The sequence below is a fragment of the Serinus canaria genome, chromosome 15, assembly GCF_022539315.1.
Source record: "Serinus canaria isolate serCan28SL12 chromosome 15, serCan2020, whole genome shotgun sequence".
Taxonomy (NCBI): domain Eukaryota; kingdom Metazoa; phylum Chordata; class Aves; order Passeriformes; family Fringillidae; genus Serinus; species Serinus canaria.
In genome coordinates, this window is record NC_066329.1 from 4,269,267 (window position 1) to 4,281,314 (window position 12,048).

Consider the following 12,048-nt stretch of genomic DNA (forward strand, 5'->3'; position numbering starts at 1 on the left):
AGGCAACATGGACAGCAGTGGCACAGTCACACTGGGGTGGCACCACACCCAGGCAGGGCCAGGGCACTCCAGAGGTGCTCCTCCTTCACAGACCACCCCAGGCAGGAGGCCGAGGATGAGGAGGAGGGAGCTGAAGGTGCTTCACATCAAAATACACCCAGCCATGCAGTCACAGCACCTGCTTCTTCTTGCGTCTCTAGGGAAATAATTACCCCGGGTAGGATTCTTGCAGCAAGGACAGACAGAAGCTGGGATGCAAAACCAACCAATATTTACTGTCCCCTTCCCCAGCTCCCAGCCCAGGCGCAGGGGACGTGTGCCCTACATCCTCTTCCTGAGCTTGCCCTTTTTGGCAGGGCCGGCGCGGCGCCCGAAGGCCATCAGCCGCAGCTCCTGCACGCGCTGCCGGCCGCGCGCCCGCAGCCGCTTCAGGCCCCCGCTCTGCAGGAAGCGCTGCTTGGCCGCCTTCTTGCGCTGCTTCAGGATCTGCTGCTTGTTCTTCAGCTCCGAGCGCACCCTGCCCTGCGCCGGGGGCTGCGTGGGGCCTGCAGGGGACACGGCTGTGCTCAGAGCCAGGCTCAGGGGAACAATGCAGGGCTCTGTTGCTTGCTTCAGGGACTCACCGTGCCCACGCCTGTGCTTCCCTCGGAACTGCTCCCTGCTGCGTGGCCCTTCCTCATCCTCATCCCTCTCGTCAACCTTGTACTTCTGCTTCCACTTCTCATAGCTGGGACGGGTGGGTTAAGGGAACATGTGGGGACTGTGCACTTCACCATGTGCTGTGGTTGTCAGACTGTTCTCCCTGCCCTGGCTGCTGCCCTGGCAGGGATGGAGCCCTGACACACAGGTCCGACCCTGCTCCTGCAGTGCCCAGCCCAGGCAGGCAGCAGTGCCCATGGCAGGATACAGGTTGTTCTTGTAGGAGCTGCTGATGTAGCGCCCGCTCTCCGTCCGCACCTTCTTCTTGTCCTCCTGGCCCGTCTGCCCCACAAACCGCTTCTTCTTGCGGTCCCTGAGAGAGACAGAAGGGTGGTGGGACCGAGCAGTGCCACCCCCAGCTCTGATTCCCCCTCCAGCCCATGGGCAAAGCCCACTCACCACTTGAGCAGCTGCTTGTTCTTGTTGAGGTTGTGATTCTCGTCGCCCATGAGATCCAGCACGGCCCCGGCCGCCTGCTGCTCGAAGGCGCTGCCCTCGCCGCCCACGCTCAGCCTGCCAAGGGGAGGTGATGAGAGCAGCCCCCACACAGGCTGGGAGGGGACAGCAGCAGGAGGAGCCCCCCAGACTTACCCCCGTTCACTCTCAAAGTCCTTGGGCCGGTATGGGATGTAGAAGTCCTCAGCCTGCTGTGCTGGCTGCTTTGGCTTTTTCCTGGGACCATCTTCTCCTCCTTGGCCCCGTTTTCGTTTCTGGCCCCCCACGTTGGAGAACACGTCCTGGATGGGGACAGTGAAGGGTCTGGGAGCCACGTCCTCCCAACATCTCTGCAAGTCTCTGCACCAGCCCCCAAGCCCCAGCACAATGTGGGGGTTCTGGTGCTGCCAGCACTGGGCCAAGGTGGCTCTGCAGCAGTTCCTGCATTCATGACCCAATTACCTGGAGGTCTTCCTGCTCTCCTTCCCCATCCTGGGGCTCAGGAGGGGCTGGGCACATCCCCTTCCCTTTCAGTGCTGCTGCCCGCTTCTCCTGCTGCCCACGCTGGAACTTCTCGATCAGGGCGTGGTCGTGGCGCCGCTTGGATCGCATCACAGTGCTGGCTGGTGTGCGGGACGTGGCGTTGATCTCAAAGATGGTCTGTCCTCAGGGCAGGAGCATCATTCCCAGTGAGCCACAAGGGCATCCCATCCCCTCCCATCCCATCCATCTCAACTCACCGCCTTGGACTTGTAGGTTTTAATGCTATCCACTAACTTCAGCCTCTGCAGCTCGGTGTCTTCGAAGCGAGCTCCTGGGGAAGGCAGGCAGGGACAGAGGCACAGATCAGTTTCATGGGAAGGGCAACAGGGTCCCCTCCCTCAGCAGCCCCCAGCACTCACTGAAGAGGGGGTGCATGCCCAGCTGGGACACATCCAGGTCCTTGGCCCTCTTGATGGACTCAGGCGAGGGGCCGGGCCGGGAGCGCAGGTACTGCTTGTGGGCGTTGTCGGCAACGCGGCGGAGGCTGCGCAGCTCGAGAGAGCTCTCGTGGTCCGTCAGCAGCAGGGATTCCTCATCATCCACCAGGCTCTGGGGGACACGGCCCAGGACCCCGCCAGCATCTGCAGCCCAGCACACAGCGTGTCACTTCCCCAGCACCCAGCCTGTATTTCTCAGAGCAGAGGTGACAGCTCCAGGGTGCTCGGCCCTGTTCAATCAGCATCCCCCACACACACAGTGTATCACAGCCCCTGACACCCCATTTTCACCACCACAAGACCACAAACTCCAGCCCTGGCCAGGGAGAACAGCCCAGTGGCCACACAGCCACCCCTCACCTGCAGGCATCTCCTGGGCTCCGGCGAGGACGAGCGGGCGCCCCAGGAAGAGGTGGAGGTCGAACACGTAGGGCATCTCGTCGGGAGCCACCAGCGAGTAGGCAGTGCCACTCCGGCCAGCTCGGGCCACGCGACCTGGCATGGGCAAGAGGAGAATGGGAAACCATGCCCAGCCAGCCCAGCCCAGCCCCACCCAGGCAAGGGATCCCTGGTGTCCCTGGCAGTCTACACACGTGACATTTACCATGGGGGCACGGCTGGTAAGGGACAAGGGGAAGCCCTACAGGGAAGGTACCAGTCCTGCCCCCAAGAGCCCTCACAGTCCAGCTGGGACATCAGTGCTTTGTCCCCAGTCTGTCCCTCAATATCGCAACACAGGTGGGCACTGGCACTCACCAACACGATGTAGGAACAGCTTGCCCTTGGCAGGGAAGCTGAAGTTGATGACATTGTCCAGCATGGGGATGTCCAGCCCCCGGGCAGCCACGTCAGTGACCAGCAGCACTGGGCACTTGCCCTGGGAGAACTTGGCAATGTTGATCTTGCGGGCAGTCTGGTCCAGAGAGCTGTAGATGTGGGTGCAGCGGATGCCCTGTGCCGTCAGCAGCTGGGAAAGGGAGAAAAGATTGGATGGATTTGCCCTCAGCAGAGAAACAGGGCCAGAGACTCCAGAGTGGCCACCTGCACCTCCAAATCCCCCTGATGTGCTCCCTCCTCTCTCTGAGGGGTGAATGGATGCAGCACCTCCATGATCACATATTCTGGGATTTCTCCTTCAACCCAGTGAAACAGAGGGAGAGATTCCAGCAGGGACCTGCCACAGCTGCAGAGCCCACACTGGCACCCCCAAATGCCACTTACCTCCCTCAGATACTCCGTGTGGTGCTTGGTGGCCACAAAGACGACTGTCTGGTCCTGGGGCTTCACCACGCTGCGGAGCAGGTGGAGCAGCACGGCGGGTTTGTCGTCCCCACGCACGTGGAAGAACACCAGCTGCAGCATGAGGGCAGCGCTCAGCCCTGTGCCACCAATGCCACCCTTGTCCCCTCCTCAGGAGCAGGTGGCTTGCAGGGGGTAGGGGGCACAAAGCCCCTCTTGAACCCCTCCGCCTCACCTTGAGCTGCTCACTCAGCTTGGACTCCACATCCAGGCGGATCAGCATCGGCTCAGTGAGGCCTGTGGTGACACACAGGACATGGGTCACTCACGGGGTGTCCTGCTGGGGACACCCACTTGGCCCAGCATTAATCCAGCCTGGTTTTCCCAGTGCTGGGCTCGGCCTGGCTGTGGGGCTGTGCCGTGTCCCTGTCCCCAGTGCCACCTGCCCCAGCTCCTCACCAGCCCGGGCAAACTCGACGAGCAGCTTGGGCAGCGTGGCGGAGAACAGCACGGTCTGGTGGCAGTCGGGGAGCCGGGCAATGATCTCCTGGAGCTGCTCAGCAAAGCCCATCTCAAAGAGCCTGCAGGGGAGGGGATATGAAACATGGCAGGTCCCTCCCTGCCACCCCCTGGGCCTCTCACCCATGTGGGGACACTGCCAGCCCTGGGGACAGCCCTGCTGACCTGTCAGCCTCGTCAAACACCACGTACTCCACGGTGTGCAGCTTCAGCTTCATCTCCACTGCCACGTGCACCAGGCGCCCAGGGGTAGCTATGATTCTGTGGGGACAGAGGTGGTGACAGGACCAGCCGAGGGGGAGACAGTGTCCCCACACCATCCTGGGAACAAGTCCCAAATCCAACCCAAAGATGACACAATAGAGACCCTGTTGTCCCACAGGAAGTTGCTCCAAGGGAACACCAGGAATATCCATCAGGCACACCGGCTCTAAACACCAGGATGTCCCCAGATAGCTGGTGGCCATTTCCCCACTGGGTTCCCTCCCTGTGCCCCACTCACATGTCAGGGTTTTCATGCAGGGCAGCAAACTGGTCCTCCATCCTGTGAAGAGAGGGGAGAGGCTGGGGTGGCACTGGGCAGCTCAGCCCCTCACTAGGTTTTGGAGAAGCTCAGGGAAGCAGGGATTGGAGGGGACACAGGGACATCTTACTTGTCTCCTCCCAGGATCAGGGCTGTCTTCAAGCCAGTGAACTTGCCCAGCTGTAGAGTGAGCAATAAACGTTGGTGGGATGTAGAACCAAACCCATTGTCCCTGTTGTTCCCCCTCGCCCCCAGGTCCCCTGTACCTCCTTGGTGAACTTGAGGGTCTGCAGGGCCAGCTCCCGGGTGGGCGAGAGGATGAGGGCGCGTGCCCCGGCCTGGCTGGGCGCCTTCAGCCGCTCGAACATGGGGATGAGGAAACAGGCTGTCTTCCCACTGCCCGTCCGCGCCATGGCCACCACATCCCGGCCACACAGGATGGCAGGGATGGTCTGTGGGACACCGCCGTCACCGTCACTGTCACTGTCCCACTGCCACCCCCTGGGACAGGGACCCACCGCTCCCCAGGCTCACCTTCCTCTGGATGGGTGTGGGCACCTTGTAGCCCTTCTTCATGATGCCCTTGAAGACAGGGTAGCTGAGGCCTGGGGGAACAGGGACAAGTGAGGGGGCATGGGCAGGAGGGGACAGTCCCTGTCCCAGGGACAGCTGTTCCCTGCCTCACACGCACCCATGGACTGGAAGCCTCCGGATTTCTTCTTCTTCTGGTTCTGGGCCCGCACCATGGCCTGAGTGTCCAGCTCCGCTTCGGCGCCATCGTCCTCCTCGGTGGCCGTAGGGAAGGTGGGCAGTGGGGTCGCAGGGACCTGGGGACAGTGGGGGACATGGCCGTGGTGATGGGTCAGGGTCACTGCAGCTCTGCACTGCTGGCATGGCAGGCAAGGCCACCAGTGCTGGTGACGGGGACATTGGCACTGGGGACACTGGTACTGGGGACACTGGCAGTGGGGATACTGGCACCGGGACACGGGTACTGGGGACACTGCTCGTGGGGACACGCGTACCAGGAATACGGGCACTGGGGACATTGGCACTAAGGACACCGGTACTGTGGACACCGGCACATGGAGACCGGGACCGCAGTACCGGGTGCAGCAGTACGGGGAGCAGGGACACGCCTCGCTCGGGCCCGCCCCGTTCCCGCCCCCTCCCCGTTCCCGTTCCCATTCCCATTCCCGTTCCCGTTCCCGCCCGGTACCGGCGCTCGGCGGGGCTGGCGGCGGGCGCGCGGCGCCATGTCGGTACCGGCGGCGGAACCACGTGGCGGGGGCGGGGGCGGAAGGGGCCGGGCCCGGCCCGAGCCCGCCCCGGGGCCACGGCTATGCGGGTGGCGGGTCCAGCCCCTGCCGCTGGCTCGGCTGCCGGTGCCGCCCGTCCTCCGCGGGGTCCCCGGGGCCGCCGCCGGGTGCGGCCGTCCTTCGTGGATGAGTCGCTGTTCGGCCGGCCCGCGGGGGCCCGCTCGCCGCCGCCCGCCTTCCCGCCGCCCTGGGCGGCTCCGGCGGCTCCCTCGGCCCGCGGCTCCCGGCCCGGCAGCCAGTGCAGGTGAGTCGTGCTTGGGGCGCTCCCTCCGCTGCCCCGCCTTTCGGGGCTCGCTCCCTGTCGGTGCCCTGCGGAGCCCCTCGACTCCCCCTCTGGCTTCCCCCGCTGTAACCAAGCCGTGTTTCTCCGCTTGTCGCCCTCCAAGGTCCCGAAGCCACGCTCCGTCCTTCTGTGACGAGTCCCTGTTTGGTGCCAAGCCGCAGGGTCCTGCCTGGGCAGCTCCGCGGATGAGGAAGGAAGATGTAGCCAAGCTCCACTCGCTGCTCTGGAGCCCCCCGCCCGCCCCCCAGAGCCAGCCCGGCCTCTCCGCACACCGCAGGGGCGCTCCCCTGCGAGCCCTGCACCCGCCGGCCTCCGCGCCTCCCGCCGCATCCGAGCCCGGCCGCCAGGAGAAGCTGCGTGCCTGGAGGCACCCCGGCAGCGATGCTTGCCCCAAAGGCTGGGCTGCTCCAGGCAGAGGACGTTCCCAGTCTGTCAGCCGGCTGAGCGCACCCCCGGACAGGATTCACCTTTCTTCCAACCTCGGCACAGAAAGGTGGAAGAACCAGAGCGCTCCAACAACCCCTGCAGCCCCCCAGGGCTCTCTGGTGAGGGGTCGGTCCAACAGCGTGTCTGGATCTCCTGTGCCCAGGAATGCCAAGGCAGCAGGTGGCTGCACAGCCAGACCCCCCTGGAAGTGATGCCAAGTGTCCCTCTGGATGTACATACAGCCTTAGCCTATCTGAGGCCTCCCTGAGGCCAAGCCCACGAGGACCCTGAGCTTTTCCGTGCTGGAAACAAAGGATGGGGCTGTTCCATGCTGGAAGACAAGCTGGGAGCCAGAGGTGACCACAGTGCTGGGAGCAGTGACCTCCTGGTTCAGGGCACACCCCCACGGCACCAGAGTGGGAGAGCCTTGGTGGGAACAGCTGCTTCCCGTGATGTGCAGGGGTGTCAGAGGAGGTTCCTGCTGTCTGGGAAGTCCAGCCAGGAGGTTGGAGCAGCAGGGGACAGGAGTGCCCCCAGTGCAGTGCAGGGCCCAATCAGGCACAGGGACATTGAGGGACAGTGCAGCTCTGTGGGGACAGGCAGGGGCCCTGCAGCTCCCAGAAGAGGGGGTGCTGCTGGGGTGGGGTCCCAGGGGAGTCTGGCTGGGGCAGTTGGGGTTTGAGGGCCCTGACAGGGACCTTTGCTGAGCATGTGTGGTGAGAGGAGACCTGCTCCATCCCACCTGTGCTCATGCCTCCAGGAATGCAGGACATCCCTAGTCTGACCTGCTCAAGGTGGGTCCAAGGTGGTAGAAACCCCTAGGAATAGAGGCTGCACAGCCTCTCTGGCCTCCTTCCCACTGCTCCTCTGTCCTCGGGGTGAAAATTCTCCCTGTATCCAGTCAGAGCCTTTCTAGTTTGATGTTGTCTCTGTTCTCTCATTCTGCACCCGAGCACAAACCTTGGCCCAACCCTCATGGCCACCTCCTCTTTGCAGGTGTTGAGGGGCTGCTGAGGCCCTCCCAAAGGTTCCCTTCTGCAGGAAATGAGCTCCATTCCCTCTGCCTCCATGCACAGGATGTGCCTTGGTGTCTCCCTGCTGTCCTTGCTTTGTGCCACCCACACCTTATGGACTCCTCTGACAAAGCAGGACGAGGGAGGACGAGCACTGCCCTGTGTCCCGCTGGCAGCGGGGTGTCCCAGGCTGGATGGGGTTTGTGACACAGAAGGATCTGCCCAGGGATTTTGGCAGCTCGTGGTGATGAGGAGGTGCTGAGTAGATCCATAACTGTGTGGCTGAGGGTTGTGAGGTGCTCACAGCAGTGCCACGGTGTCACTAAATAAGTGCTCTGAGACAAATCTGGGATCTCTGGGATGCTGCTGAGGGATCTGGGCACCTCCAAAGCTCCTCCACTTCCTTTGCTGAGGTGGGAAAGAGCAGCTCTGTGAATGGAGGTGGATAAAGGACACGGGGTGGGTGATGTGGGGTTTGCAGTCACTGCTCCTTGGGGAGGGAGGCTGCAGTGAGGAGCTGCTGAGGTTCCGGGGAGTTTGGTAACTCCCATGCCAAGGGAAACACTCAAGTTCACCCAAGGACACACCAAGCCATGTTAAGAGCATCGTTGTGCCCCCAGAAATGATTTTATTGCACCTTGAACAGCAGCAGGATCGAGCCTTGACTCACTCCAGCAGATGGAGCTGGAGCCAGCCAGGAGCTTGCACTGAGGGGAATTTCTGCTCATTTCTGGGCCTGATGGGAAGCAAGAATAACCTGACATTATTAAAACCTGAGAAGGTGAGTGAGGATCCTTCACTCCACACTCTCAGATCTCTCCCAGTGCTTCCCACTGAGGCAATCCAGCAGCTCTTCTCCAGCTGGGGTAAAATTGGAGGGACAGGAAACAACTGTGGCCTTCTCAAGAGGAGGGGTTGGCAGTGCTGGTGTCAATGTGAGCCTGATCAGCTGTGTTTGGGATGTGGGCACAGTGAGAACTGTGCAGGCTGTGAAGGCTGCAGGTGTCACTGGGCTGGGAGAGAGCCCAGATGTGATTTGGACACTAGATGGAGACAAGAGGGTTGAGGATTGACACAGGAGCAGGAATGCTGTTCCAGCAGCAGCTGGGAGATCCAGAGAGGCGAGTCCTCAGCAAACTGGGGGAACTACCCTGGAATCTAAGCAGCAGAGAACTGAACCAGTGTGATCCTGGAGAGCTGCAGTCCTTGAAAGAGGAAGCCTCTGATTTTAAGGAGAGATTTTATCCGAAAATCAAGTTAACAGTGGCCAGGATTGGCCACTTTACCCCCACTGCTGTGCTCAGGGTACGAGGAATCAGTGGGGGAAACTAGAGCCCATCTCATCAGCCACTCATTCCTGTCCCACACTGGCCCAGGCTGTCACCAAGGCCTTCCACGAGGTCAAAACTGGCACTTCCTTGCTGTTTACACATGAAGACAATGTTGTTTAAGTATAAATGGGTTGTTTGCATTCTGTTCCATGACTCTCACTTACATTGGTGCTTTACTGTTGCCTTGTCCTCTTGTTCTGCCAGAGCTGTGCAGCTCAGCATGAGAGCAAAAGCTGTTCTGTTGCTGCTGGAGCTGATGCTTATGTGGAAAAAAACCCCACATTAAATCTGAATGAGGTGGGGGAAATGTTCAGTTCTTTCCTCCCTGCAGATCCAGCCTGTCCAGTGTCACTGGTGCTCAGCTCAGGCCAGAGTTGTTGATGCAGAGGCCTGAACCAAGCTGGGGATCCTCCCTGCTGCTGCTCTCATTTTTCTGCCTGCTCAGCACTGACATAAATCTCACTCTCCACCTTTGACTCCACCCTGACTTGTTGCTTACTTGGGGCTTGAAGCTGTGTTGCTGCGGGGCTGCTTTCCCCTGAAACCAGCAGAGCACTGCGATGGAGCGGGGACCCTCCAGAAGCAGCAGAGCTGGCAGCAGCCCGACCTTGGCAGGGTTCGTGTCCTGCAGGACCTTTGGAGAGCCAGCGCTGCTGGATTCCCCTCACGGCACCCACTGCGCCAGGGCCGGGCTGGGCTGCGCTCGGGCCCGACCCATTCCTACCGTCCGCTGCGCACAGCGAGGGCCCGGCTCCCTGTTCTTCCCGTCTCCGTGCGGCCCGGGGTGGCTCGGGGAGAAGCGGCTGTCCCGGCCCGGCGGCGGCGCTGGGTCCCGGCCCGGTCCCCTCGGTCCCCGAGCCGCTCCCGCCCGCGTTCCGCTGTTGCCCGGTGACCGCTGCTCTCTTCCCTGACCTTGGGGCGGGGCCTCGGCGCAGCCAATGGCAGCCCGTTCTTCCCTTCCCCAGAGCCCACCTCGGACCAATCAGCACCCCAATCTATCTTGAGGGACAGCGCTTCTATCCAATGGCAAGGCGGTGTGCTTGAGGCGGGGAGGGGAGGCGGGGTTAACGCTGGCCCCCTGGCAGGAGGTGGGGGCAGGATCGGTGCGCGGATTGGCGGGAGCAGTGAGATCCCGCCTTTTTGGGCGGGGCCCTCGCTATAGCAGCCAATGGGAGGCGAGGGGCGGGGCGCGGAAGAGCCGCGTCGCTGCGGGCGCCGGTTCGGAGGGGCCGGGCCGGGCCGGGGGGTGCGGGGGTCCCGGGCCGGGCGGTCCCGAGGGGGTTTGGAGGGTCCGGAGAGTTCCGGGGCCGCGGGCACGGGGGCTGGTGAGGAGCAGGGTCACCCAGGGCTGGGAGGAGGGCGCGGGGAGGGCGCCGGGCCGGGCCTCCCCATCACGGTGACAGCGGCTTGCCGGTGTCCCTCTCGCTGGACAGGGACAGCGGCTGTGAGCTGTCCCCGTGGCGCTGTCCTGGGCCTGCTTCATTTTCCTTCTCCATCACCTTTTAGAGAAATCCGTGACCTTGTGGCATCGCGCAGTTCGCAAAAGCGCTCCGCGAACTTGATGTGCGTGGATTGCCGGCGGCCTCGGGCGCTGCGGGGCACCGACGGAGCCATGCGTGCCCGGGACACCTAGCGCCATGCCGGCCCCGGCCCTGCTCCCGGAGCCGCGGCACCAGCGGTTCGCTCAGGAGCGGTTCGTGCTGCGTGCCCGCTGTGCTGCGAGCCGTGTCCCGGCCGGGAGGTGCAGCTCCGGCCCCGCCGTGTGAGCCGAGCCCTCACGGCCCCGCCGAGCCCGCTGTCCTGCGCTGTGCTGGGGGAGCCCGGCGCTGTCCGGAGATGAGTGCGCGCAGCGCGGTGTCCCCGTGGCCCGCAGGCAGCCCCGGGCGAGGGCTGGCCCGGCAGAGCTGCTGACAGCCGCGCTGCCCCAGAGAGCTGCGGAAGGCGCTGCGGAAAGCCCCGGGGCCGCAGCCGAAGGGACGGCATGGCGGTGAGCATGGACGATGATGTCCCGCTGATCCTCACCCTGGACGACAGCGGGAGCAGCGCCTCAGCCCCTCTGGATGAGCTGGATCGGGAGGAGCTGCCGAACGAAAGTAAGAGCGCTTTGTCACTGCCCGCCCGGTGTTTGTCGCGTTGGGGTGGCCGCTCTGCCCGGTGGGATGGCAGAGTCTCCGGTGCTCGGTGTCCGGGGCTGCCCGGTAACAGCGGTCCCGGTGCTGCCGCTCGCTTTGCTGCTCCCAGCTCCCTGTGACACCGCGGGGCCGGACGGGTCCTACCAGTGCGATTTCTACCACACGTTTTGTGGTTTCCCCTGTGACCTTAAGCCCTTTCCTGCGCGCTCTCCTTCGCTTGGCGCTGTCCCACTGCACTTATCTCATGTGGCGCTTTCCTAGCACCATAAATATCTGCACTCTGTGAGGCTTGTTTTGTCCGTTTCTGCTTTACATCCGGATTTTTCCAAGAAGGGATTGATAAATCCCTTCCACATCTTTATTGTGTTCTTATCAAAGAACCTGGAGTACTTTTACACAAATGTGCTGTTCAGTGGGGCATAGCCAGCCTGTGAGCACTGGCAGGGGGAAAACAACAGCCACCATCCCTCAGGAGCTTTGCTTTTCTCCTCAGTGTGCCTTCATTTGTGCCCTCACCCTGCAGCAGGCTGGATGTGGCCAGCAGATATGCCTGAGTGTGTTCACAGAGTTTCTGGTTGGTGTTGTGGATGGATCTGTGCAGTTTTGTCCAGCATGTCCCAGTTGCAGGTACACACACACAGGTGTTGTGATCCAGCCCTTGCTGCCACAGGCTGAACATTTGGAATAAATGCATCGTCTCCTGGCCAGGCATCCCTTTTTTCCATGTTATACCTCTGTGCCACACTGCCTCTGAGATTTGATTCCTCTAGCCACAAGATGAGTTCCCTTATGGCTTCCCAACTCGGGAATTAATTTTGGATAATCAAGATTCTTCTTCCCTCCTCCTCCTCCTCTGCCACCCCACAATACAGATCCCTGACTAAATTGCCCAGTTGACTTTCTCTGAGCTCTGTTTTATCCTTGCTTCATCCCATCTGTTTGTCTTTTAACATTTAGCCCTCTATTTTAAGTTCAATAGAAGAGAGATTTCTTCCTCCATCCACGGGTGTATTTATAGGATTCCTTGTGACTAATTTTAATCACTCTTCCCTCTTTCTTTCCCTCGCCTCCCATCCCTTCAAAGAAGAAGTTTTGTGAGGCTTAACAATTGCTTGAAGCCAGCATGACTGTGTTAAAGCACAGGCATGA

The 12,048-nt window shown here is 61.8% G+C and overlaps 3 protein-coding genes across 6 annotated transcripts in view; 2 read left to right on the top strand and 1 right to left on the bottom strand.

Annotated features, from left to right (window-relative positions):
* Positions 1-254: 254 nt before the first annotated feature.
* On the bottom strand, positions 255-5,675 carry DDX54 (DEAD-box helicase 54). Of its 2 annotated transcripts, XM_018916512.3 has the most exons (20): positions 5,615-5,675; positions 5,087-5,222; positions 4,930-5,000; positions 4,662-4,847; positions 4,526-4,575; positions 4,375-4,416; positions 4,038-4,133; positions 3,813-3,934; positions 3,589-3,650; positions 3,336-3,467; positions 2,871-3,081; positions 2,475-2,609; positions 2,037-2,258; positions 1,875-1,948; positions 1,597-1,794; positions 1,291-1,436; positions 1,099-1,212; positions 908-1,012; positions 624-727; positions 255-545 (listed from the first exon to the last, which is right to left on the bottom strand). In XM_018916512.3, the coding sequence occupies exons 1-20, from the start codon at positions 5,651-5,653 to the stop codon at positions 322-324; spliced, it is 2,469 nt and encodes an 822-aa protein (XP_018772057.3). In that variant the 5' UTR covers positions 5,654-5,675; the 3' UTR covers positions 255-321. The 2 variants fall into 2 exon arrangements, with proteins under 2 accessions (XP_018772057.3, XP_030089523.2); XM_030233663.2 differs by having other exon boundaries at positions 255-727.
* A 42-nt stretch (positions 5,676-5,717) lies between these two features.
* On the top strand, positions 5,718-8,907 carry RITA1 (RBPJ interacting and tubulin associated 1). The gene is made up of 2 exons (XM_030233314.2): positions 5,718-5,958; positions 6,101-8,907. Exons 1-2 carry the CDS (start codon positions 5,738-5,740, stop codon positions 6,633-6,635), a joined length of 756 nt encoding a protein of 251 aa, XP_030089174.1. The 5' UTR covers positions 5,718-5,737; the 3' UTR covers positions 6,636-8,907.
* Positions 8,908-9,922: 1,015 nt separating this feature from the next.
* TPCN1 (two pore segment channel 1) overlaps positions 9,923-12,048 on the top strand; it is a 42,545-nt gene continuing 40,419 nt past the window's right edge. Inside the window, exons 1-2 of one of the 3 annotated variants that reach the window (XM_018916517.3) lie at positions 9,923-9,985; positions 10,274-10,860. In XM_018916517.3, coding sequence (XP_018772062.2) covers positions 10,749-10,860 — 112 coding nt within the window. In that variant the 5' untranslated portion in view covers positions 9,923-9,985; positions 10,274-10,748. The other 2 variants (XM_018916516.3, XM_050980397.1) reach the window with 2 other exon arrangements.